Source organism: Mustela nigripes, chromosome 14 (genome assembly GCF_022355385.1).
Source record: "Mustela nigripes isolate SB6536 chromosome 14, MUSNIG.SB6536, whole genome shotgun sequence".
NCBI classification, from domain to species: Eukaryota; Metazoa; Chordata; class Mammalia; order Carnivora; family Mustelidae; genus Mustela; species Mustela nigripes.
The window spans coordinates 100,761,501-100,788,740 of record NC_081570.1 but is presented as its reverse complement, the minus strand read 5'-3'; the positions used below and the strand labels follow the sequence as shown (position 1 = coordinate 100,788,740).

The 27,240-nt window shown below is 35.3% G+C and overlaps 1 protein-coding gene across 2 annotated transcripts in view; it reads right to left on the bottom strand.

Annotated features, from left to right (window-relative positions):
• Nucleotides 1–27,240, bottom strand: part of MAN1A2 (mannosidase alpha class 1A member 2) — a 202,172-nt gene that overhangs the window by 83,277 nt on the left and 91,655 nt on the right. For both annotated transcript variants that reach the window (XM_059375859.1, XM_059375861.1), the window contains exon 6: nucleotides 11,499–11,593. In XM_059375859.1, coding sequence (XP_059231842.1) covers nucleotides 11,499–11,593 — 95 coding nt within the window. The remainder of the gene's footprint in view (nucleotides 1–11,498; nucleotides 11,594–27,240) is intronic.

Here is a 27,240-nt window from a genome sequence, read left to right as displayed (position 1 = left end):
AAGCTAAAAATTTATCCAAAATCACAGTAGACAATTCCTCTTAGAAACCCTTTACTGAACCCTGGGTAATAACACAACTTCCTTCCTTCCTTCCTTCAGTGACATAGCGGTTTGAGGGTTATGTGGAGGATACCAAAACTGTTGGCCAAGAAACTTCATCTCTGGGTGGTTCCTTCTGCTCTCTTTTTAATGGAGTCTTCCATGTATGGTTTTCTGCTGGGCTCAGCTTTTATTCTGCATATTCGGTTTAGCTTCATTTACTGTGCTTCTGCCAACCATGTAAGAATCATACCATTGCTTATGAGACTTCTGTCTGGGATAGGTGTTATTTGAAAGCAGTCACCATGTTCAGTGTTAAGAATATGGTGGTGAACAAAACAAGCACGGTTCTGTGGGACAGATATACACAGCAAGACAATTCAATCTAATGTAGGGGTTAAGCAACATTGCCTTTGAATGTTGTTGCCTTCAGGAGGGCAAAAAACTCCCAAGAAAGTGCTTCCAATCTGTTCCACCAGTTAACCCCCCAGAAATAAAGTAACCTCCTTTACTCATGCCCTATGGATGTCTTGCTACTTTTTCAGAGAAGAGCAAAGAATTTCAAATACACTCTCAAGATCTTCCTTCAATCTCCTGATAATAAGATTTATCTCCGTAACTCCAAGGCAAGCTTTCCAATCAAAGGTTAAGCCTCTTTACAAAATGGCACTTCTGCCCTTTCATAAATCTTCTTACTTACAGGATTAGCTGAGGCATTTGGAGGTTCATATATACTGGTTCCCCATATTTCATCACCAGCCCTTCCTCTAAAAGTTCAATCTTCTCCCCTACAGTTTCTCATCTCCACATCTCTTTTTGGTTAAACTATTTCCTCCATTCAAAATGACCTACCCATCTATATCACCTCTTAGTATCTTACTCCTTTATAATAGCAATTCAATTCAAGGCACTCCATGAAAACTCCCTGATCTTTCTAAATAAACAGAAACTTCCTTTTCTCTGATGACCTCATATCATGTTGGATGCACATTAATGCCTTCTACTTTATAACATAATATTTGGGTAACTGCCATGTGTCATTCCACTGAATATCACAATTCAGCCCTGGCTTGTCCTCTGAAAGTAGAAAGTGAGTGAAATCTGTTGCATTTCTAAATACTAATAATGAAGCAGCAGAAAGAGAAATTAAGGAATCAATCCCATTTAAAATTGCACCAAAAATAACAAGATACCTAGGAATAAACCTAATCAGTAAGATCAAAGACCTATACTTTTAAAACTATAAAACACTGATGAAAGAAATTGAAGATGACCCAAGAAATGGAATAACATTCCATCCTCACGGACTGGAAGAAAAAATACTGTTAAATTGTCTGTACTACCCAAAGCAATCTACACATTCAATGCAATCCCTATCAAAATCCAACAGCATTTTTCACAAAGCTAGGACAATCAATCCTAAAATTTGTATGAAAACTACAAAAGACCCTGAATAGCCTAAGCAATGATGAAAAAGAGAGGCAAAGCTGGAGGCACCACAATTCCAGACTTCAAGCTATATTACAAAGCTGTAGTAATCAAAACAGTATGGTACTGGCATAAAAACAGACACATAGATCAACAGAACAGCAAAGAAAACCCAGAAATGTAGCCACAACTATATGGCCAATTAATCCTCCACAAAGAAGAAAAGAATATCCAATGGAAAAAAGACAGACTCTTCAATAAATGGTGTTGGGAAAACTGGACAGCTCATGCAGAAGAAAGACACAGGGCCACTTTCTTATACCATATACAAAATTGAATTCATTTCTTTATTATGTTAATCACCATACAGTACATCATTAATTTTTAATTAGTTTTGATGTAGTTTTGATTTCATTGTTTATGTATAACACCCAGTGCTCCATGCAATCTGTGCTCAACATGGGTTAAAGACTTAAATGTGAGACCTGAAACCATAAAAATCCTAGAAGAGAGCACAGGCAGTAACTTCTTTGACACAACTTCTTTCTAGATACATCTCCCAACTCAAGGGAAACAAAAGCAAAATTAAACAATTGGCACATCACCAAGATAAAAAGCTTCTGCACAGCAAAGGAAATAACAAAAATAAAAAGCAACCTATGGAATGGGAAAAGGTTTAGTGATAAAGGTTTAGTATCCAATATATAAAGAACTTCTAAAACCTGAAATCCAAAAAATGAGCAATCCAATTAAAAAATGGGCAGAAGACATGAATAGACATTTTTCCAAAGAAGACATACAGATGAAAAGATGCTCAACATCACTTAGCATCAGGGAAATGCAAATCAAAACTAAAATGAGATGTTACCTCACACCTGTCAGAATGGCTAAAATCAACACCACAAGAAACAAAAGGTGTAGACGAGAATGTAGAGAAAGGGGAAACCCTCACACACTATTGGTGGGAATGCAAACTGGTGCAGCCACTCTAGAAAACAGTATGGAAATTCCTCAAAAAGTTAAAAACACAACTATCTTATGATCTAGCAACTGCACTACTAGGTATTTACCCAAAAAGCACAAAAGTACTAATTCAAATTACTAAATCAAAATTACTAATTACTACAAATTACTAAATCAAAATTACTAATTACTACAGCAACATTATCTACAATAGTCAAATTATGGAAACAGCCCCCCCGCCACACACACGCACAATGGAATATTACTCAGCTATAAAAAAAAGAATGAAATCTTACCATTCACACAACATGGATGGAACCAGAGAGCATTATGCTCACAAAGTAAGTCAGAAAAAACCAAATATGATGCGATTTTATTAATATGTGGAATCTAAGAAACAAAACCAACAAGCAAAGGGGGGAAAAAGAGAGAGAGGAAAACCAAGAAACAGACTCTCAACTACAGAAACAATAAAACTGATGGTTACCAGAGGGGAGGTGAGTAGGGGGATGGATTAAAATAGGCGACAGGAATTAAGGATGTGTTGTGATGAATACCAGATGATGTTCTATGAAATAGTATATGGTACACATGAAACTAATATTACACTGCATGCTAACTAACTGGAATTTAATAAATAAAAACGTAAATGACAGAAGCAGACTGATCCATTGTCAGGAGATAGACCCAGGTATGACCTTTTGATGTTCAATTTCCTTATCTATAAAACAAAGATAACATTTCCTTCATATCTATTTCATACGGATATTGTTAGAATAAGATCATGTTTATAAATGTAGCTGGTGCTAAATAATTTTTTGTGCTTCCTACTAAAAAAAAAAAAAAGTTAAAAACTATGTGTTATTCACCCAAAATTTCTATAGTATGTTACTTAGGAGTGTACAGCAAAAATTTAAAAATTTAAATGCTATCCTTTACTGAATATATGATACCAGTATAAAAGACACATAACAGATAAAACAGATAGTAAAAAAGTGACACAAGGATATTTTTATTGTGCCTGATGGACAGAGCCCTACAAATGCATAAATTATTAAAACTTACTTAAACAGAAAACAAATTATCTAACATAACTTATTTAAGTGCTAAAAGATATTAAATTAAAAGTATAAATACTTATTCAAAATGAAATTGTAGACCCAAGTAACTACCAGAAGCTTCTATCAAGCATCTCAGGGGGAGAAAGGAAAGAAAAAAAAAAAAAACCTTTACAAACTCTTTGAGAGAAAAAGAAGAATCACTATCCAACATGTTTTGTTAAAGGAGAACAACCGAGCTAGAGGTTTAAAGGTTTAAAGTTTTAAAGAGGCTGAAAAAGTCCTAGCAAGATTATTAAAAAGTTCATACAAATCTCATGTATAAAAAAGATACAATGATCCCCCCAAAATCAGCAAACAAAATCCAACAATATATAAAAAGAATAGTATAACATGGTCAAACTGTATTTATTCCTTTAATACAATAATGGCTTCTCACTGGAAAACAAATAACATAAATGCCTGCAATAAAAAGATCTAGGAACAAAATTCTTATAAACATTTTAATAACTATAGAAAAATTGCTTGGAAAGAAGTTCAACAATATAAAACTTTAAAACAGACCTCTTAAAATATTAGACATATAGAAATGTCTTATAAGTAATATCATATTTAATGGTTAAAAACTCACTTTCCACTAAGACAAGAGTATCTTTGGTCACCACTTCTTTTCAATACTGTGCTTTAAGTTCCAGCCAGTACGATAAGGGGGTGGGAGGCAGAATGGATAAAACTGAAACCATCCTTATTCACAGATCAGATGATTTTATATGAAAAAAATACAGAATAATCTCAGATAAATTACTGATGTTAAGGAGAGAATTCAAATTCAGCAAGATTGCTGAATTCAGAATAAGTTTAAGATTTCATTAATTTATTTGATGGACAGGGATCACAAGTAGGCAGAGAGGCAGACGGGGGTGGAGGCGGGAGCAGGCTCCCTGCTGAGCAGAGAGCCCAAAGTGGGGCTCGATCCCAGGACCCAGGATCACGACCGGAGACGAAGGCAGAGGCTTTAACCCACTGAGCCACCCAGGCACCCCTGAATTCAGAATAAGTTTACAAAACAACTATATTCTATATTCTAGCAGTAAAGAACAAAAATTTATAAATACCATTTTATAGCATTTTTAAAAAGATTTTATTTGAGAGAAAGCAAGAACAAGCAGGGGGAGGGGCAGAGGGAGAGAGAGAATCTCAACCAGATTCCACTCTGAGAATGGAGCCTCATATGGAGTTAGCTCTCAGGACCATTAGATCATGACCTGAGCTGAAATCAACAGCTGGACAATTAACTGACTGAGCCACCCAGATGCCCCTCCAGCACTTTTAATAATGAAGAATCTATGCATAAAACCTAACAAAATTTTTCTAATTTCTGCTCTCATTGTGACCCCTGAAATCTACTAATGACTCAACTAGTCTCTCCTGCAGAAAAAAGTTATAACCTCTGAACAAAATACAAAATGACAACGGCCTAAAGTCCCTGAAGAATAAACAAAAGTGGTCAGATTCCAAGGACAGTGGAAACTAGCAAAAACAGGCTAGCATGAGATTAAGTTTCACACTTTCTCATAGCTCTTATCCCAAAATCTAAAGCCCATATAGGCAGAAGAGTGAAAACCTGATAGAACACTGGTGTCTTAAAGAATCAGATACCAGTTTTTGCAGCAATTACAGCTACTAAAAAAAGAAGGAAGAAAAAGTCCTGGGGAAGAGAGAGAACAAGAGAAAGGAAGCCTCTAGTTCTGTAATATGAAGTCTTTGTCTCTGGTTGCCAAGTGAATCGTTAATGCTTGCAAACAGACTCAAAGCAAACCAGTTAAAGATAAAGAAATGAAATGAACTGAGACACTGTTTGATGTTTGGATCCAACTAAGAAGTAAAACGATTACTTAATCTCAATCTCTCTCTTTCTCTCTCTCTCTCTCACACACACACACACACACAATCCCTGTGAAAATTATAACAGAATCCAGAATTTCCAAACAGAACTTTCAGAATATCCAGGATTAATCAAAATGTTACCTAGCCTCAAGTGAAAAGATAACCAACCAAGACCAATTCCAAGATTACCCAGGTATTAGAATACTAAGAATTTAAGCCAGATATTCTAATTCAACTTCATGAAATAGAGAAAATGTGTTCACAGTGAATGAAAAGACAAAATCTCTATCTCAGAATGAGAGAGCATCAGATCAAAATTCTAAAGATTCTGCTAGATGGGCTTAAGAGCAGATTAGAGCAACATAAGAGTCAGTGAACATGAAGATAGATTAATGGAAATTACTCAGTCTGAAGAAAACAGGAAAAAAAAAAAGACAAAAATAAAACAAAGGCTTCAGGTTACCTGTGAGACAGAAATACAAATTCTGAAATACAAGTAAATGAAATTCAGAAGGAGATAAAGAATAGGGCAGGAGGGCTCCTGGGTGGCTCAGTGGGTTAAGCCGCTGCCTTCGGTCAGGTCATGATCTCAGGGTTAGCAGGGAGCCTGCTTCCCTTCCTCTCCCTCTGCCTGCAGTTCTGCCTACTTGGGATCTGTCAAATAAATAAATAAAATCTCTTTAAAAAAACGAAACAAAACAAAACAAAAAGAATAGGGCAGGAAAAAACATTTGAAGAATTAATGGCCAAAATTTTACCACTGTATGTATGTAATGAAAGACCCAAACATTCAGATTCAACATGTTCATCAGCAAAGCCTAAGGAGGATACAGAAGAAACAACAACAAAAAGGAACTTTCCTTTTAGAGGAAACACTAAGAGGCATATTTTAGTCAAAAGACTGAAAACCAAGAATAAAGAAAAAAAACCTTAAAAGTATTCAGAAGGGAAAAAAAGACAGTATGTATACACACACACACAGAGGACAAAAATCATTTAAATTCTGAGTTACCAGAAACAATGGAAAACAGATGAGAGAAAAACAATGTTTTTAAGGTGTAGAAAGAAAAATTCACCAATCACAAGTTTATCATTCACTAAAAAAAAAAAAAAATTCTTTGAGAATAAATGCAAAGTAAAAACTTCTCAAAGAATATAGTGAGAATTCACCCCTATAGATGAGCACTACAAAGAAATGCTAACTAAAGTTCTTTAGGCTGAAATGAAGTGGTATCAGATTAAACGTCAGATCTACAAAGAGAAATGAAGAGCACTGGCTAATCCCCTCCATTCTATAAAGTAAATAGATCTATTTAATATTTAACAATGTATTTTGAGACTTAGAGTGTATTAAATGCAATTCACTTCACAACTATGGCATATAAAGGATGGAAGACAGGATAAAAATGGACAGATATAGCTGAAATAATACTGCACATAAGTAGTACAATATTAACTGTTAAATGGAAAATTAATTATGTACGGTGTGATTTCTATAGCAACCACTCCAAAAATGTATTAAATAAGAACACTAATAAATAAACCAAGAGAATTCTAAAACATTTACCAATTCAAAAATTAGGACAGAAGAAATGAAGGAAGGGAAAACAGAGAATTTAAATCAGATTGCATCACTAACTACATGTTAAAGGTCTAGTATTTTCATACTGGCAAAATCCAACTCATGCTGTCTCCAAAAGGACTAAAACTATGATACAGTTAGGTTGAAAATTTAAAGAATACACCAAAAAAGCAGTAACCATAAGAATGGGGGAGTAGCTATATTAGCATCTGATGAAACAAACTCCCAAGTAAAAATATTACCAGAGATGAAGAGGGGCATATCATAATGATAAAAGGGTGAAGTCATCAGAAAGATGTATCATAAACATGTAAGTACCAAAAAGTAAAGCCTCAAAATACGGAAGCAAAAACCTGACAGAAATAAAAAAGTATATCATTAACTTCATTAAGTTAATTAAAGTAATTAAAAATCAGGAAAGACAGATAGCTAAACACCATCATCAACTAGCTTAACCTAATATTTATAAAACATTACCCCACCAACTGCAAAATACAGATTCAAGTGTATTTGCCAAAAAAGACCACAAGCTGAGCCATAAACAAGCACAAGAGGTTTAAATTGATTTAAATTATATAGAGTATCCTTTATGATCACAATTAAATTAAATTAGAAATCAAAACAATAAGATATCTAAGGAACGCCTGGGTGGCTCAGTTGGTTAAGCACCTGCCTTTAGCTCAGGTCAGGATCTCAGGGTCCTGGGAATGAGCCCCATGTTGGGCTCCCCGCTCAGCAGGGAGTATGCTTCTCCACATTTCCTCCACATTCCTTCTGCCCCTGCCCTTATACACAGTCATACATCCTCTCTCTCAAATAAATAAAATCTTTTAAAAAAAAGATAGCTAAGCTATCTTCCTGTTTCTAAAATTTGGCAAACTAAACAACACAATTAGAAATAAGTGACTTTCATAGAAGATATCCTAAGGAAAATTATAAAATTTTTTAACTGAGTAATAATGAAAAAAAATATATTAAAATACCTGGGTCATTAAAGGGAAATTTACAGTTTAAAATTCTTATAGGAAAAGAAAACAACAGATAAACAAATAAGTAAAATTCTTATAGAAAAAAAGCTTATTAGGAAAAAAAGAAAAATATAAAAATCAAATACCTAGAGTTCCAATGTAAAAAGCTTTTTAAAAAGAGCTAAATAACTCTAAGGAAGGAAAAAGTAAAAATAATGAAACAAAAAACTAACAGAGTTAATGTTACTAAATGCAGCTAAAGACAAATGTTAGTTCTTTGAAAAGATTAACAAAATTAATAAATGCCTACCTAGATGGATAAAAAGAGAAAACAGATTACCAGTATCAGGAATGAAAGAGGGATTATCACTACAAAGCCTAGAAAATGAGAGGCATAAGAAAGTAATATGTATAATTGCACACCGAGAAGTTTTATAACCTCCATGAAATGGAGAAATTCCTTAAGAATACTATCAACTAAAATTGATACAAAATGTGAATACCCATATATTATATGTATATATATGAAAGTTGAATTTGCTATTAAAAATCTTCCCACAAAGCAAATTTTCAGCCCAGGTAGTTAAAAAGTAACACTAATACAACACAAATGCTTTCAGAAAATAAAGGAAGATTATTTTCCACTTCATTTTATGAAGGCAGGTAACTCTAATATACCAAATACGGCTAAATATAAAGAGGATAATACATTAGGGCCAAGGATTATCCCAGGAATTCAAAATTGGTTTAACATTTGAAAACCCAACAGGTAATTTACCACATTAACAGAACAAAGGTGAAAAATGTTATCATCTCACAGATGAAGAAAAAAGAGTATGTGGCAACATTCAACACCCATTCATGACAAAAACTTAAGTGAAATAGGGAGAGAGCCGAACATCCTGAGCCTGGCAAAGGCAACTGATGAAACATCTACAGCTAACACCATACTTGATGAAATTTTCTGTAAAGGGCACTGATTGCATGGAGCACTGGGTGTGGTGCAAAAATAATGAATACTGTTATGCTGAAAATAAATAAAAAATAATTTTTTTTAAAAAAAAGCATATTATAGAAACCTTTAACGGAAATCCAGAAGACTTATAAAATACAGATGGAGACAACCTTCTTAATAAAAATTATAAACCCAAAAGTTAAAAAAGATTTATTTGAATATATAAAAATTTAAAACGTATGAATAAAAAATTATAAATAAAGCAAAAAAGTACATTTAAATGTCCAATATATTTATGAAAAGGATGTTCAAATTCACTAACCAGAAAATACAAATGAAGATAACAATGAGTAACACTTCAGAGTTATCAATCTATCAAAAATTAAAAAGAACTTAAACACCTACAGACATTTAGGTATCTTACACATTATAGGTAGAAATATGATGAAATAAAGTCTTTTTGGACAACATTTTGGGAATACTACTAAACATAAAATGCATATACCCTTTGATCCAGCAATCCCACACTTGAGAATAAAAAGACACACAGAGTCTCTGCTCCAGCAATCATATTCTTGAGAATCACTTTCAGAGAAAAATCCCCATTATACAAGGACCTATTTAATAGGATACTATTATAACAATGTTTATGGTAGCAAAATAACAAACAGACATCATTGATATGGAAATGATGGAATAAATTACGGTATAACATTATAACCAATGTATTACAGTATGTTTCACTATGTAGTCATTGCAAAGACTGATTCAGATCTGTATCAGAAGATCTGGAAGAGTACTTCCAAGAAACACTAATGAGAAATAACTTAAGAAAAATAAGAGGCACAAAAACAACCATCCAAAAAACCCCTACAAAATTTTAAAAAGCTGCACAGAACATGTGTTTCTGTATGCTGTATCATATTATAGAAGATAAATATGCCTGGTTGTTAACATGGGTTGGCTTTCAGGCAGCAAGAGAGCAGAGAAAAGTCTATGTGTAAGACATCGGCAGACCTCAACAAAAGAGAAAGAAAAAAAAAACTCTGAAAAAATAGGTAAATAATTACATTTATGATCTAGAAACTCAGTAAGATATGTATTTGTATGAATACATATAAAGAAGCTAAATGAAAATTACATTTATAAAAATGTGCAAGACATGACTGTTGAATACCTTTCTACTTTCATCTCAATCTGGGTTTGAAGTTTTGTGATGTAAGCTAGATTTTTTCTTCCAGAGACAAAAAGAAGTCCTGCATCCTTTCTTCATCTCAGAATTAAATTTTAAATTAAATTTTTTAAAAAGATTTTATTTATTTGAGAGACAGAGATCGCAAGTAGGCAGAGAGGCAGGCAGAGAAAAAGGAAGGGAAGAAGGCTCCCTGGCTGGGCAGAGAGCCTGATGCCGGGCTAGATCCCAGGACCTTGGGATCATGACCTGAGCCAAAGGCAGAGGCTTTAACCCACTGAACCACCCAGACACCCCTAAATTAAATTTCTTATGTAAGAAAGTTATAGGATTCTGGCAATGGTGCTGAAGGAAACATCAGAAAATCTGCCATAAAACTAAGAATGAGAATAGGTGCATTTACATCATTTGACCATTTCCAGTCAACTTATTCCCCTCGCAAGGAGGTAATTTATATTATATATAGTGCATGAAACTGGAGAAGAGTAAAGTTAAATTTAATGTTCAGTATTAAATACTAATTTCTCAGTATTTTTTTCAGTGGAAAAAAATTTCTCAGTGGAAATCTAAACTCTATAACTCTCCATTACAAAGAAGTGACTAAAATAGATTGGTTTTCCAGATAAGGCTGTCATAGAATCACAACTCCAGAAAAATAAATTCTCCTAACTTTTATTCTAAAGGGCCTGCAGGTAAGGAGAACAAGAGTCAAATTTTCATGTAATTCCCAAGCTCTAACATTAAGAGCAATAATAAATTTCTTTTGGAGAAAAACCAAAGTGGCAAAAATTTCTGTCAGCATAAATTATTTCAATGCAAGTTAAATATGTTGACATTACTCAATTTTTAAAATATTAATTGTATATCTTTGCATGATTTATAAAGTTAACCTAAAATTTTTTTCATTTAAGTGAACAGTGTCTTCTATCAGAATGAAACAAAGTGCAAAGAATGCTGAGTTCACTTTGAACATCAATAGTACAAATACAATAATAGGGACCCTTTAATCAACATCATGAGTTAGTTCTGTCTTTATCATTCAGCTATAGGAAGCCCTGATTTTAACGCATATTTGTGTTCCATTTTGACTTAGAAGAAGATCAACAGATAGTGTACAAAAATTAGAGAGGGAAAGCACTCTGAATCCATTATAGCACAAAATGGAAATGAATAAGCAAATTAAAGAAACAAACAGGTGAGGAAAAGAAATAGCCTTGGAGAAACTGGAATAGAGTTATGACAAGTGAACTGTGAAAAAGTAAAGCACTCAAAAAAAAAAAAAAAGAATGCTTTAAAGAAATATATTTCTGCATATATAGAGAGAGAAAAACAACTTAAGTCTTAGAAAGTATGATGGCAGAAGATTGTTAGAAATTTCTAACATTGAGTTAATCTAATTCTTTCAGAACAGGAATAAAAAATTTACCTTTTCAGATTCACCATTGCCCAAGGAATCCCAGTAGGCGTGTTGAAGGCAGGAAGGAGTTTCTCAGCCAGTTGAACTGCTTTAATCTTGAATATCTGAGATGAAAACATAAAAACACTTTTTATAAAAAAAATTTAGAGCCACCGACTCATAAATTATAGCCACTATCATCTGCTGATCTTGGGGAAGAAGTTCAAGGGGGAATAATGGCATCTCTTTCATACCATGAAGGATACAGCAATCAGAGAAGATGTTTGTAAACTAGATACTGAGGAAAACTACCAGTGTGTAATATCCTGAAATTATAATTACTGAAAGGGAAGGATATGGTTTTGGTGTTAATATTACCTGTATTTTCAGATGGCAAAAGTCTTAGAGAAAACGTCGGGTTATGAAATATCCATACAAAGGTATTTAAGCTTAGTACAAATATTAAAACAAAAACATGCAACCAATTTGGATAAATGTTCTTGAAATACTAACAACATGTTACATCTCAACATTTTCTGTAAAGGTTTGTCCACATTATTAAAAAGAAAAGGTTTCAGGGAGCCTGGGTGGCTCAGTGGGTTAAAGCCTCTGCCTTCGGTCCAGGTCATGATCCCAGGGTTCTGGGATCGAGCCCCACACTGGGCTCTCTGCTCAGCAGGGAGCCTGCTTCCTCCTCTCTGTCTGCCCCTCTGCCTACTTGTGATCTCAATCTCTCTCTGTTAAATAAAAATAAATAAAAATCTTTAAAAAAAAGAAAGAAAGAAAGAAAGAAAAGGTTTCAGTTCGCATTCCAAATTTACTTGGAGAGTAATAAATGCTTCACCCCTCAGTCCTAATTACTGTTATTCTGGGTACCAAAACAATAAATTGCCTTAATATCAGTGATTTCCAAACTTTTAAAATCATGTACTACCACCAAAATATATATAGTAAAATTTCTAATATTCTTGGAATACCCAGAGAGATCACTTTGGAGACCTTTGACATAGAGGCTCCAAACTGAGACTGGGTCATAATATCCAATTAGGAAAAGGAGTATGTTCTCCTATATGCTTCAAGCCTATCTTTCTCCAGTTGATTCCAAACTGATCAGATACTTAAGCTTCCATCCATATCTTCACTGCAGTCAAATGTTTTTGATAATATATTAGATCCTTCAAATAAGTAAGTAGTTGACAGTCTGGAATGGATCAAAGTTCTACACTGAGGTTACATTGAACAAAGCACCCCAACATTACTGGGGGTTAAAGGTATTAGAAATATGTGCAAGCTGACAAAGAAATATGACATTAAGATGTTTTGCAAGGTTTCTTAAATGAGGCAAAACCTCTTTGCACAACTTTTAAATAGATATTCTCATACATCAACAATTTACCATTTCCTTAATGAATACCTATTTTGGCACAAAAGTCTCAATGAAAAATGTAACAATTTAAGGTTAAAGTTTTAATAATTTTCTCATATTCATCTCATTAATTCAGAAAAGCAAATATAAACTGTTCTCTTTATATTAACATTTATACATTACAAAAGTCACGTTGCATTATATAGTGAACAGCAGTACTGCTTATGTTTACCATGAAGATGAAAAGGACTAAGGTCTTACCTAATATTAATATTATGGATTTATTAATCACATATTTTTATATTACATCTTTTCTACATATAAAAAATGATAGTCAAAATGGTAAAATGACTTACAAACATAAACATTTTCTAAGTAGAAAGCATTCTCATTTCACTTCTAGGAGTAAATTTCCCAAAGATAGTTTCTAATTTTCACCTTCTTTACACTATTAGTAACAGATAACATATATAGTAACCAGTTATAATACACAACACCCCCAACCCCTAATATTTATATCACCGAGAACAATTTCCTTATATAGTGTACTTGTCTTAATTTCTTCACAAATCTACAAACTCTTCAATGTTAAATAAATCATTGCCCTACATACCCTATTTTCAGAAACATATTTTGGAGGCAACAGCAATATTTAAAACACATTATTTTTTGGCATGCAAAATTCAAAATGTATCAAAGTAAGAAAATAAGTCTCTTTTCCAGTCCTATTTATCAACCACACAGTTCCTTCAACAACACAAACAGCTTCAGGTTCTTAAATATCTAGTAAATATTTTGTGCTCAATCAGTTCCACAATGTGCATGGCTCCTAGTCTTGTCACATTAAATCCTCATTTTCTGACCCTCCCAGAAGTGGAAATCCTGTTACGGTTTACACACACACACACACACACACACACACACACACACACCCCACACACACAGTTTTTGTCTTTGTCTTTCTCAAACATGAATACTACCGTGCTCTATTCTGAACTTGCTTCTTTCACTTCATGGTACCTTGGAGATCTTTCCAAATCTGTCCACTAAAGTAACGACCTTTTCTTTAGTGGCTGCAGAATTTCTCCTTGTATGGATATACTGGGATTTATTTAGTCCCCTATGTGACAGATATATGTCTCCAAACTATGTGACTATATAAGATAAATTCCAAAATGGGAAATGAAGTATCAATGGGTGTATTCATTTGTAATTTTGACAGTTAGTGCCAATTTGCCTTCCGTGCATTTTACTAATTTATATTCTTACCTGGAAGTATGAATAGCCATTTCCCTGTGTTCTTGTTAACACAAAAGTTAGCAATTTTAATTGCCACCTATCTCATACAGTCCCCAATTTACAATGGCCCAACCAAATGATGGACACCTTACAATTTTTCGGCTTTACAATGGTGTGAAAGTGATATGCATTCAGTAGAAACCAACTACAAATTTTTATCTTTTCCCAGGCTAGAGAAATGTGGTGGATACTCCCTCATGATACTGGGCATAGGCAGTGAACCACAGGTCCCGGCCAGCCATGGAATCATGAAAGTAAACAACCAATATACTTCCAACCATTCTGTACCAGACAGCCATCCTGTCTTTCACTTTCAGTATAGGATTCAATAAACTACAGCAGATATTCAGCACTTTATTATTAAGTAGGCTTTGTGTTATGATTTTGCACAACTGTAGGCTAATGGAAGTGTTCTGATCACATTTCAGGTAGACTAGGCTAAGCTACACTGCTCAGTAGATTAAGTGTATTAAGTGCATTTTCAATTTACAGTATTTTCAAATTTCAATGGGTTTATCAGGATGTAACCCTACTGTAAATCAAGGAAGATCTGTACTTGAAAAAGAAGATTCTGGTGTCATTTTTATTTTCATTTCCTTTATTATAAATGCAGTAGATAACTCAACACTCACTCAAATCTCTTTTCAAGCACACCTTCAAACACTGCAGAGGATGGAAAACTACATAACATTTCCCTGAGTCCACTCCACCTACAGTTCAACATATGGCAAAGCCACTGCCGAGCATACTTAAATATGCAGCATTTGGAAGGAAAAAGTAAGTGATCTGAGGCAGTGGCCTTACAAGCATCATGGTGAAGGTATCTGACTCTTCTGTGGTGGCTCTAACTGAAGTTCTCTTGACTGGACCCCATCTTCATAGAGACCATGCAGGAAATAAAGGCAATGGATGAGATACAAAGTAGGGCATGCTTGGGCATTTCTCCTGAGTGTATGGTTCTAAGGTATATAACAAAAAAGTGTTTCATGTCCATGGCCTGCCCCAAGATTCAGTTAACTATCAGTACCCTGTAATAAACCACTAGGTAAAACAGATACTGCCTACTTTACTGTAATTCCTAATGGATAAGATAATGAGAGCAATTCAATTATTCATGTTTAAGAGGCTCAATTTTATTAAGACTCTACAACATTTCACTTATTCACAGAAAAAACTTTTGTGTTTCAATTATGTGTACATTATATAAATGTTCAATGTGTACATTATATAAAATCTCCCAGTTATTTTTACCAGAAAATAATGGTAGGCAATGGAACTAAAACTAGTTCTAGGTTTAGAAGAATTAATACTGGAAGAACTATTCCTAGGTGTGGAAGAATCAGAAGAAATAGGGTTAAACAGATAGAATGTGGCAAAATTACAAAGAGCTTTAAAAATAAAACTGATGAAACTTAGAGTAACATAACCGAAAACACAGAGAACCACTGTCGATTCTTGAGGAGGGAAGTGATATTAGAATCCATGGGTGCCAGCAAAGTAACAGTCAACAAAATCAAAAGACAACTGACAGAATAGGAGGAGGTATTTGCAAATGACATATCAGATAAAGGGCTAGTATCCAAAATCTATGAAGAATTTATCAAACTCAACACCCAAAGAATAATCCAATCGAGAAATGGGCAGAAGACATGAATAGACATTTCTCCAAAGATATCCAAATGACCAACAGACACAGGAAAAGATGCTCAACTTCACTCAGCATCAGGGAAATGCAATCAAAACCACAGTGAGAAACCACATCACACCAGTTAGAATGGCTAAAATCAACCAGTCAGGAAACAACAGATGTTGGTGAGGATTCAGAGAAAGGGGAACCCACCTACACTGTTGGTGGGAATGCAGGCTGGAGCACCCACTCTGGAAAACAGCAAAGAAGTACATCAAGAAGTTGAAAATAGACCTACCCTACAACCCAGCAATTGCAGTACTATGTATTTACCCAAAGATACAAATGCAGTGATCTGATGGGCTACCTGCACCCCAGTGTTTATAGCAGCAATGTCCAATAACCAAACTATGGAAAGAGCCCAGATGTCCATCAACAGATGAATGGATAAAGATGTGGGGTGTGTGTGTGTGTGTGTGTGTGTGTGTGAGAGAGAGAGAGAGAGAGAATGAGAGAGAGAAAGAGAGAGGGAGGGAGATGGAATATTACGCAGCCATCAAAAAGGGGAATCTTGCCATTTGCAATGATGTGGACAGAATGAGAGTATTATACTAAGCCAAATAAGTCAATCAGAGATAAGACAATTATCACATGATCTCACTCTAGTGGAATTTATGAAACAAAACAGAGGATCATTAGGGAAGAGAGGAAAATATAAAACAAGATAAAATCAAAGAGGGAGACAAACCATAAGAGACTCTAAATCACAGGAAACAAACTGAGGGTTGCTTGAGGGGAAGGAGGTGGGGGGATGGGGCAACTGGGTGATGGGCATTAAGGAGGGCACGTGATGTAATGAGCACTCCATATTATACTAGACTAATAAATCACTGACCTCAATCTCTGAAACCAGTAATACAGTTTATGTTAATTAAGTGAATTTAAATTTTTTTTTAAAGAAATATGGATGCTTTTGGTTTCTTTATTGAATTAAATTACTAATGTAATATCCCACAGCCTGTTTTCAACCTAGCAGAGAATATAGAACTGAAGAGTTCAGAATGCCCAAATGACTCCCCATCTCACTCAGAGGAGAAGTCCTTTAAGAGGCTATAAATCTTTACAAGCGATGAACCTCTAAGACTTCTATGCCTCACTCTCTCCTTTCTTTCTTTTCCAACAACTACTTAGCCCTACTAATTGTTTTAGTTGTTTTCTAACAATGTCAGTTATGCTTTTGCGCTTTGCTTCAGTGGCTTTTCGTCTGCTGTTCCTTTCAACAAAATGCTCTTAGAAAAAGGTTCTCTCTTCTCCTTCAGGAGAAGCCATTCTCATGGCCCTCTCCTACCTCTTTCAGGTCCCTATACAAATGTAAACCTTGCACATACTCGCTGACCATCTTCTTTGAAATTAAAGCCTCCTGATCCCCTTCCATGCTCTACTTCTCTCCTTACTGATTCTCAGTAACAGTGCATGTGCGTGTATGTGGGCTCTCACATATCTACTCTGTTCATTGCCTGTTGCATGCCTGAGATTTGTAATAAACAAGTAACTATCTTATTTCTCTTCCATACCAACTTCATATCCCCAAAATACTTGACATTAACATGCAAAGGTTTTAAGACTTTTAAGATATTCTACAGAAAGGTTGGGATGATAACAATGATGATAATGACACACATATCTATTAACTGTTGTTGTTAATTGTCTCACAACAACCCAATGAGATAAATACCATTACTCCCATTTTACAGAGTAGGAAACTGAGGTTTAACACAAGTAAGTTAATTTGCCCAAGGTCACATAACCAGTCAATGGTAAGCCTGAATTTAATCCTAGACAGTCTAGCTCCAGAGTCCATGTTCTTGCTTGACAATTTCACTAATTAGATAAAGACAGAGATTACTGACATGTTGATATAGACACAAATGTAAACAAAGACATTCCTACACCTCTCATTAATCTTACTTTTTGTAGTCAACAATTAAATACCTCAAGTATTTGACTAATTCACTGCACATCTCTTTGTCCTGTATCTTACATCCTCCCCCCCTTTTGAATGATAGTTTGACTAATATAACAGTCTGAGTTGGCAGTTATTTTATCTTAGCGATCTAAAGATATCACCCCAGCATCTTCAGGTGTCTACTGCTACTGGACACTCTGCTGTCAGCTGTCATCCTTCTGTAAGCAATCAGCCCTTTCTCTTTAGAAGCCTTAGTATTTCCTCCTTATTCTTGATATCTTTTCAAATATTGATTCTCTATCCTTTATTCCATTAAACTCGTCTAACACTTCTAAACATTCTTTGAAATCTCTCATTATTTTATATCTCTCAACTCTTTTTCTTAATTTCTCTTTTTGACTCTCTACATTGCATTCTGGATGAATTTTCATCATCACCATGAACATCCTTAAAGGCTAGACAGGTGTTCATCAGAATCAAGGGAAGGTTACTACCAAACTGCAGGTTAACATATTCGTACACACCTCTCCCTCAAAATGAGCCTGCAAACAGTATCTAAACTCATAATGAAATGTAAGAATTATTCTATTTGCAAACTAACAAGTTAGCATACTACATTTTCATGAATACCCATAGAGTCATAAGTATCTCTGACTAGTGGGTCAGAGACCAGAGGACTATTTTATTCATGGCAAAGTATCAGCCAAAGATTTAAGTTAATCTACACTGTCTGTACTTGCCCCACCTGCACCCCCACCTAAATCTCAGGAGAGATGATTCGAAGAGTCCGTGGTGGATTCCTGTACACATGATGGGTTGTGTTGCAGAAAAAGAACACTGAGCTTAGAGAATCTCTTTTACAGTAAGTGAAAGCAAGCCCATTTGAGGACCTTAATTCATCCCTGTAAGCATAACCCTAAAGACCTAAGTAAAGAGCAGTCAAGGCCTTGTACCCCTGGTATTCCTGGCAGAAGTGTGCAGGGACACAGGCACTATGGTGTTTTGCTTTCCTAACCCTTCAGATCAGCAGCAGCTCTGCCTTCCTGTAGCAGCAGCTAAATCCACTTTTTTCTGATGCTAGCAGAACCAGCTTCATGACCTTGCCCTCATTGGAAAGACAGCAGCAAGAGCACCAACGTGCCAGCACATTTTCGTCAGAGGTCTGAATTTCAGCACTGCTTAGCCTTCCTCTTACAGTTTCTAACATTTAGTCATTGAAAACTCATCCCCATGTTCCCTCAACCCTGTAGCAGGCACCTCCATGATATTTCAGAATATTCTTTTTAATCTAGCACTTACCTAGGTGACTTTGTGCCTAGTTAATAATCTGTATATTAAATTCTCTCTGTTCAAATATTGGCATGGTTTGTCTCTTAACTGGATCCTGATGGATAAAAAAAAAATCATCCATATTTTGTTATATATTTAAAAAGAAGGAAAATAAAAATAAGAAAAATGAAAATTTTTAAGATCATACACAGCTCCTATATTCTGAACCAAATAGTATTATGATGGATTTCCATCCTTCTTACTCTAAGAACATACAATTGCTAAGTAGATTTTTATTCTGTCTTTTCTTGCTACTAACATAATAACATAAGTAACTTTGCAATTTTCACAAAACTGTCCAATTTATTGTATCCATTTCCTCTCCTCCCATTCATTCCTCATCCTATTCCAACATGGCTTCTGTACCCCTCATTTCATTGAACTGCATCTTGCTAATGATTAGTCACACACTTGAGCACGGATCACTATGATGAGGGAGCAGAAGGCTGGCAAAGGAGGACAAAGCAAAAGCTGGCATCTTGCACCCCCTCTCCACCGGCTCCCCTGGGTAATATGTGTGGCATTCCTCAGACACCCCTGGCTGCCCTAAAAGAAAAACAAATGGTTAACTTGCAGGGATCACAATCCTGCAAGATAGGAGTCTCCCTTGGTTTACAAATGTCCTACTGATTTACAACAAAGAAGCTATCTTATCAATAGCCCAACTTCCAGAGACAAGTAACTCAGTTCCTCAAGCCCTAACATCATCCTCCTCCATAAAACTGAAGGAGGCTGAGGCGGAAGAAAATGGAAATAAAGTTAAACCTAAATCTCACCAACAAGGATGCTTGATAGAAGAAATGTGACATTCCACCAGGAAACTCCCAATTATCTCCATGTTGGTGCCTCATCAGAGGGAAGAACGGCCTTGGCTTGACGATAACCAGGCCTCCAATATCCTTATAGTCTTCTTTACCCTGATAGTCCTTCTGAACACCCCCTTTGTCCTCACCTACTGCCCAGTCCACCCCTACCCTGCCTTTAAAAACTTTGTCTATAATCTGGTTCGGAGTCCAAGTCCCTACTCCACTCTGTCGGGTATACTTGGGCCCAAGTTTAAGCTTGTCAAATAAACCCTCGTGTGACTGCATTGGTGTTGGCTCCTTGGTGGTCTCTCGGACGCAAAAACTCGGGTATAACAATTACTGACCAGTTCCTTCTTAAAATACTTCCCTCCCTTGTGTTCAGTAACCCCACAATCTCCCTACCTCCTTCACTGACTCATCTTCCTTATATCTGACCTTCAATGCTGTGTTCCTCCAGGCTTGATTCCAACCTCTTCCTAGCTTCCTATCCTAAATTGTCTCCCTGAGCAACTTCACATGTGCTTGCTTTCAACTATCAGGTACACAGCAGCTGACTCCCACATTTATATTTCACATCAAGACTTCTCCAAAAAGCACCAGCTCCGTTACATCTGTTTACTACCTACTTCCACATAAATATAGCAAAATCCCCTCAAACTCAAAATACTTATAATGAATTGATGATCTTCCACTCCTAATCCAATGTTCTTAAAGCGCTCAATTTCTAATACTGTCCTGTCATCAGTACCAAAACCCTGAAACTAGAGATGGAACCAAGTCCTCCTTCTGACTCATAACCCCTTACAAAGTATCACCCAATCCTTTGGAATTTACCTCCCAAATCTCCTGAAATCCTTTAATCTCTCATTTCTACAACCATCTGCATCCAAGCTGCCATTTTCTTGCCCCAAATACTGAAATGGCTAACTAACTAAATGAACAGAATATATACACACACGCATGCAAGCAGGCACACACACCCTCCACGCTACAACTATAGGTCTATAATTTGCTTTTGTCATTGAATATATCAAGCATATTTTTCCTAGATAAAATATATCAAACTTAGGTTCACAGTTGTATAAGTGAGAAATGAATTAATTTATACAAACATTCCACTCTAGATGAATATTCAGTTCTTCTCAAATATTGGCTACTAAAAACACTATTGCAAAAAAATATCTTTCTAAATATTTCTTAAGTATCCATGTTGTTACTTTTAGATAATATATCCCTAGAGGCAGGTTACCGGGTCAAAGAGAATTTTACATATTAAATGTTTTCTTGACACCACCAAATTATTTTCCAAAAGGTTGTCTCATTTGTATTCCCTCCAACAGCTTATCACACATTTGTTAAAATTTAAACTACACATTTAATTACATCCTATTTAAAGTGAATGCACTTTATTGTATGTAAATTAGCCTAAGCAGAGTTGCTTAAAATAACCTTTGAGCTGGGCCTTGAAGTTCTTTATCAGACAGAGAATGTGGAAGGGTCTATTTTAGGCAGAAAATTATGGTAGAGGTCTATAAACATGCAGGAAATAAATGTGGTCTAAATACAGTTTCGTGTATGCAGAATTTTGAGCCTCTCCTCTGTGGATCCCTCCTATACTGGATTTCACTTCTAATTTCTAGCTTCTGTGTTAGCTCCAAACTCTGTCTTCTGATCTGAAAAACCAACAATCATAACTATAATCAACAACTATGATTGGTTCTGGTTATAACTTTAAACATGTAAGAATGTGTACAGATGTAGCGATGAACTCACACATTTAATAGGAAAATGTTGGAGTGCATTTAAAAATGTTATCTGAGGGGTACCTGGGTGGCTCAGTCATTAAGTGTCTGCAGTGCCTGCAGCTCAGGTCAGGATTCTGGGGTCCTGGGATAGAGTCCCACTTTCAGGCTCCCTGTTTAGCAGGGAGACTGCATCTCCCCTGCCCACTCCCTGTGCTTGTGTTCCCTCTCACACTGGGTCTCTCTCTGTCAAATTAATAAAATCATAAACAAATATGTATATAAATGGGTGTGTGTGTGTGTGTGTGTGTATAAATAAAAATGTTATCTGAAGTCAGTAAAGCAGTAAAGCTTCTTCTGCCCAATTTCCGGCACACCTCTAGAGAATGAAGAGGTAGAACCGTCAATGGAAATAGCAGCAATTTTTGGAGCAGTATCAGGTTTTCCAAAAATAAAATGAAAATTAGTGCAGTAAGGGCAATAATAACTGATACTTAAACCAGGAAATATCTGGGTCAAAAAGACTACTCTATTTGTCTTAGAAAATATACCTGAACTTATTCAGAAACAATCTTACACTACAGGTAACAGAGTACATTTATGTTTAGTAAAGAAAGATTTTGTTGTTGTTGCTTTTACTTTTTTTTATTATCTGTAAAACATGTATTAAATTCCACATAACCATTTCTCTATTTTATCTGACAGATTTCAGATGCAGTTATCCACACAAATTATGTTATTATCTTACTAAGGAAGGGTTATCACTTTGATAACCATTTAAAAAACTCGACAATCCTGTAACAGAAATGTCATGTATTAGAGATTAACATCAAGTAAATATAATAAATCATCAGGATATTTTTAACTTGTAAATATTTAATATAAATAGCCTTGTTCTGAGCAAATAAAATGATAAAATTTCACATTTATTTTATTAATAAATCAATAGGCGAGAGGAACATTTTGTTAGGATGGCATGTAACCCTCATCTGGTTTCCTGTACCAGAAAACAGAATGCATGTAAAATGTTCTTTATTCTATCTACAAACTACCTTAATATAAAAAAGGCAATCTGCCAAGTTATAAATTAGAGTTAATTTCCTGGCTTATGCTGAGATGTAGAAATTTACTGTATATCCTCTATTATAATAATGTCATATTCAAATTATTTTTCCATGTTTAATTTATTTTTAGCAGATCTGAGATTTATTATTGGCTTCCCAGAACAGATATGGATCACATATTTCAACATAAAATGATAAAAAAGAAAAGTAAAAAAGGTCAGCACAATTCTACTGTATGAGAAAGTCAGAAAAGTAAAAGATGTTCTCTTTATACTTCTTACCTGAGTAAACTAAATTCTAAGAAATTAATTTATGATATCTATTTTTAAATAAGTTAAAAGAAAATGAAATGATGAAACCAGAGAGGGAGACAAACCATAAGAGATTCTTCATCAGAGGAAACAAACTGAGGGTTGCTGGAGGGGAGAGGATGAAGGAATGGGGTACTGGGTGATGGACATCGGGGAAGGTATGCCTTGTAATGAGCACTGGGTTTTATGTGAGACTGATGAATCACATCTGTACCCCTGAAACACGTAATATATTATATGTTAATTAATTGAATTTAAATTTAAAAATAAATAAATAAAAGGATTCACCCATTTGAAACACTGAGTATTTACCATATTGGAAAAAGTCAAAAGAGGAAGAAAGGTAAAGTAATATCTGTTGAGTCAGGTACTGTGTTAGCCACTTTTACATAACTTGATCCTTACAACTCTCAAGTGAACGCTCCTATTTTCATAGAGGAAGAAACTTATAGAGATATATAGCTTGCCAAATACCATTATGAAAAGAAGGCAGAGTAGGAACCCAAGCCTCTAAACTCCAAAGCATATGTGCTTCCCTCCACTTCAAAATGTTTATTCTTGAAGTATGATGCATAAGAACAGCAAAAATGGAAATACTGGTGACATTATATACTTTATCAGCATTTTAATGTTTTCCTAAGACAGTAATTTCAAAATTTCAAAAAACCAAAATTTCAACATTTTGTTTCCAACTTCAGATAGGGAGTCTAATGTGAAACAGCCAAGGCCACACATCTCTTTCATAAGCTGTTCATAATTAACTTTGAATCATGTGCCTTTTGGTATGAAAACTAATCAAGTTTGTCAACTACACCCAAAAAATTTAGTACTTCCTCAACATAGCCAGACAGGCATGAAAGTAGGAAAAAAAGAATGCTTTCCTTTCTCAAGGACAACTTGTAATGTCTAATCTGGAAATAAATCTGAAACTGAAGACATCAAAATAGTTCCATTTGCTTCCTCCTTTCACTATTTAATATTTCAATCCAGAAGCTCCAAAAGTCAGGGGTCTGTGCCCAGAGAGTATGCGTAGAGAGGGCATAAGACTGTCTGGAGAGGGCCTAAGACCAACACGAGGAAGGTGAAGCCAGCCGGACAAAGGGGACTAAAATCCCAGAGAGGTCCATGTGAAGAAGATGCACTGACCAAGGCTGCACCCTGGTGAGGGCAGGAAAGTGGTTTCATAGAGTAGAAGGAATAGTAGTGAGCAGATTTCACACTGCCACAAAAGAGAAATATGAAAAGGCAGAAAGCCAGAATAAACCTTATGGTGTTGGGCCGAAATCAGAGCTATTAGTATGAACTCATGGCTGCCGATATTTAGAGATAAATTAGAAAAGAGTATGGACATAAAGGTTAAGAAGCATGGAGTAACAACAGTCCATGCCTGCGGGGAGGCAAAGTGGGAAAAGACCCTTCCTGAGGAACAGGAACACAGGAAATGCCTGAAGTGGAGGGAAGAGACAGAATGTCAACAAAAACTTGCCTGCCAGGTGCACTCTAATTACAAGGTGATGTTAGAGGAATTTGAAACTAGTGGTACATGGGGGGCAATCTCAGCAGTAAAAAACCAAAACCTGGTTCAACTCCAGACTAAACTGACACTGACACTAACAGCACAGGCATAAACAGTATCAACCCCAGTCTTTACTGTCCTATACTTGATATTTGGCATTCAGTCAAAAATTATGAAATACCTAAGAAAGCAAAAAAAAAAAAACACTTTCTAGAGAAAAAGCAAGTGGCAAACCAAGCTCGGTGAGATTAAAACAATCTGAGAATTTAAAATGATTTTGATTAACATGGTAAAAGACCTCCTTAGTGGATAAAGTGGAAAACATGAAGACAATGAGAAATTGTAGCAGAGAAATAGGAATTATTAAAAGTCAAATGAATACTAGAAATAATTTTTCAGAAATCAAAGAAACTGAGAGAGAGAAAGTCTTCAACGGGCTTAATTAAAAGTAGATTCAATGGAACAAACAAAAAAATAAATAAATCCGTGAACTCAAAGACAGGTCTCTAAAAAGTACCCAAACTGAAACAGCAGGAATGAAAAGCGTGGGTGGGGTAAAAAAGAGCAGTGAATTCAAGAGCGAAGAGACGGTTTCCAACAATCTAATGCATGTGTGATTGGGGTTCCAGAAGAAAAGGCAGAAAAAATATGTTAAAAGATAGTAACAACTTTTCAAATATAAAGCTACCAAACCATCCACCTAAGAAGCTCAGAGAACCTCAAGCAAGATAATTAAGTCCTACTTGCCCCTCCAAATGCAAAAAAGTAAAACCACTGAGATTCCTCACATGAAATAAAATATGAAACAATTATCTTAAAGACAGCCAAAGGAGCGGGAAAGACACATTACATATAGAGGAACAAGAATTAATGCACACTTCTCAAACTATGCATACCTTAAGCTAATGCAGTAACCTCTTTAAAGTGTTAAAAGGGGGATGTCTGTGTGGCTCAGTCGGTTAATCCGCTGCCTTTGACTCAGGCCACGATCCCAGGGTCCTGGGATCAAGTCCCACATAACGGCTCCTTGCCTCGCAAGGAGCCTGCTTCTCTCTCTGCCTCTGCCTGCCACTCTGCCTGCCTATATGCTCGCTCGCTCACTCTATCTCTCTCTGACAAATAAATAAATAATGTTTTAAAAAATTAAAATAGAGTATTAAAAGGAAAAGTACAAAGTTATCTTTCAAAACTGAAGAAGGAAGTTTCAGACCAACAGAAACTTTGAGAATCTACAACCAAGAGACCTGCACTATAGAAAAAGTTAAAGTGAGCTCTTCACACAAAAGGAATACATACCAGATAGAAGCTTAAATCAACAGAAAAATGAAGACCAACAAAAATGACTGAAAGATAAAAAGGTGTATTTTTTCTTATTTTGAATAGCTCTAAATAATAACTGACCACCTAAAGCAAAAATAGCTAGTAGCAAAGCCCTATGGACCTGTAATGTAAGAAATGTACAGTAACAAAAAAACAGCACAAAAGAAGACTGATAAGAATTAAGAATACACAGCTGTAAAGTTTTCACAGTACAAGCAAAGCAGCATAATATTGACTCATGGTAGAACCAGGATGAATTAAGATACACAGTAAACAAAAAGAGCAACCACTGAAAAAAAATATATTGAGAATAAATAATAAGTCTGTCATGGAGATAAAACAATCACAAAAATAATATAAAATTAGGCAGGAAAAAAAGAGGAATGAGGAACAGATGGGACAAATAGAAAACAGCTAACAATGTGGTAGATTTAATGCAACTCTATCAATAGCTTTACTGAATGTAAAGGGTCTAAACACACAAATTAAAAAGATTATCAAGCTTTCTTCAGGAAATCCAACTTTAAATATTAAAACATTTAGGTTAAAAGATATACCAGGCAAACACTACATAAAAGAAAGCCAGAGTAATTATGGCAGTATCACACAAACTAGATTTAAGAACAGAGAATGTGATGAGGGCACCTGGGTGGCTCAGTTGGTTAAGTGTCTAACTTCAGTTAAGCATCTGCCTTTGGCTCAGGTCATGATCTCAAGGTCATGGGATTGAGCCCTGTGTCCAGCTCCCTGCTCAGCAGGGAGGGGAGTCAGCTTCTCCCTCTCCCTCTACCTCCCCCCTCTTGTGTGCTTGTGCAGGTATGCATGCTTACTCTGTCTCCGTCTCTCTCTCTCTCAAATTTAAAAAAAAAAAAAAAAGAAGAAGAAGAATAACAGAGAATGTGACCAAGGATAGAGAAAAACTGTAAAACAATAAAAGGATCAGCCAAGAAGACCTAACAATCCTAAGTGTACACATATCTAAAAATAGGCCTCCAAAATACATACAGACTCCTCACCTAGTATTTGACAGACCAAATAGACACAAAATTAGTAAAATTACAGAAGATCTGAGCAAACACTATTATCTACTTTGACTTAATTGATATTTTAACAAAACCACAGCAGAATACACATTCTTTTCAAGCACACATTCTTTTTAAAATAGATCATAAAACAAACCTCAACAGTTCAGTAGAACTGTTCTCTAATCACTGCCTACCAAAAACTTAAAACTAAAAATAACAGAAAAATCTGTGAAATATTTGAAAATTTAAAATGTATTTCTGGGATACCTGGGTGGCTCAAGTTGGTTAAACATCCAACTCCTGATTTCATCTCAGGTCTTAATCTCAGGATTGTGAGTTCAAGTCCCATACCGGGTGTGAAGGCTACTTAAAAAAAAAAAAAAAAAAAAAAAAAAAAAAAA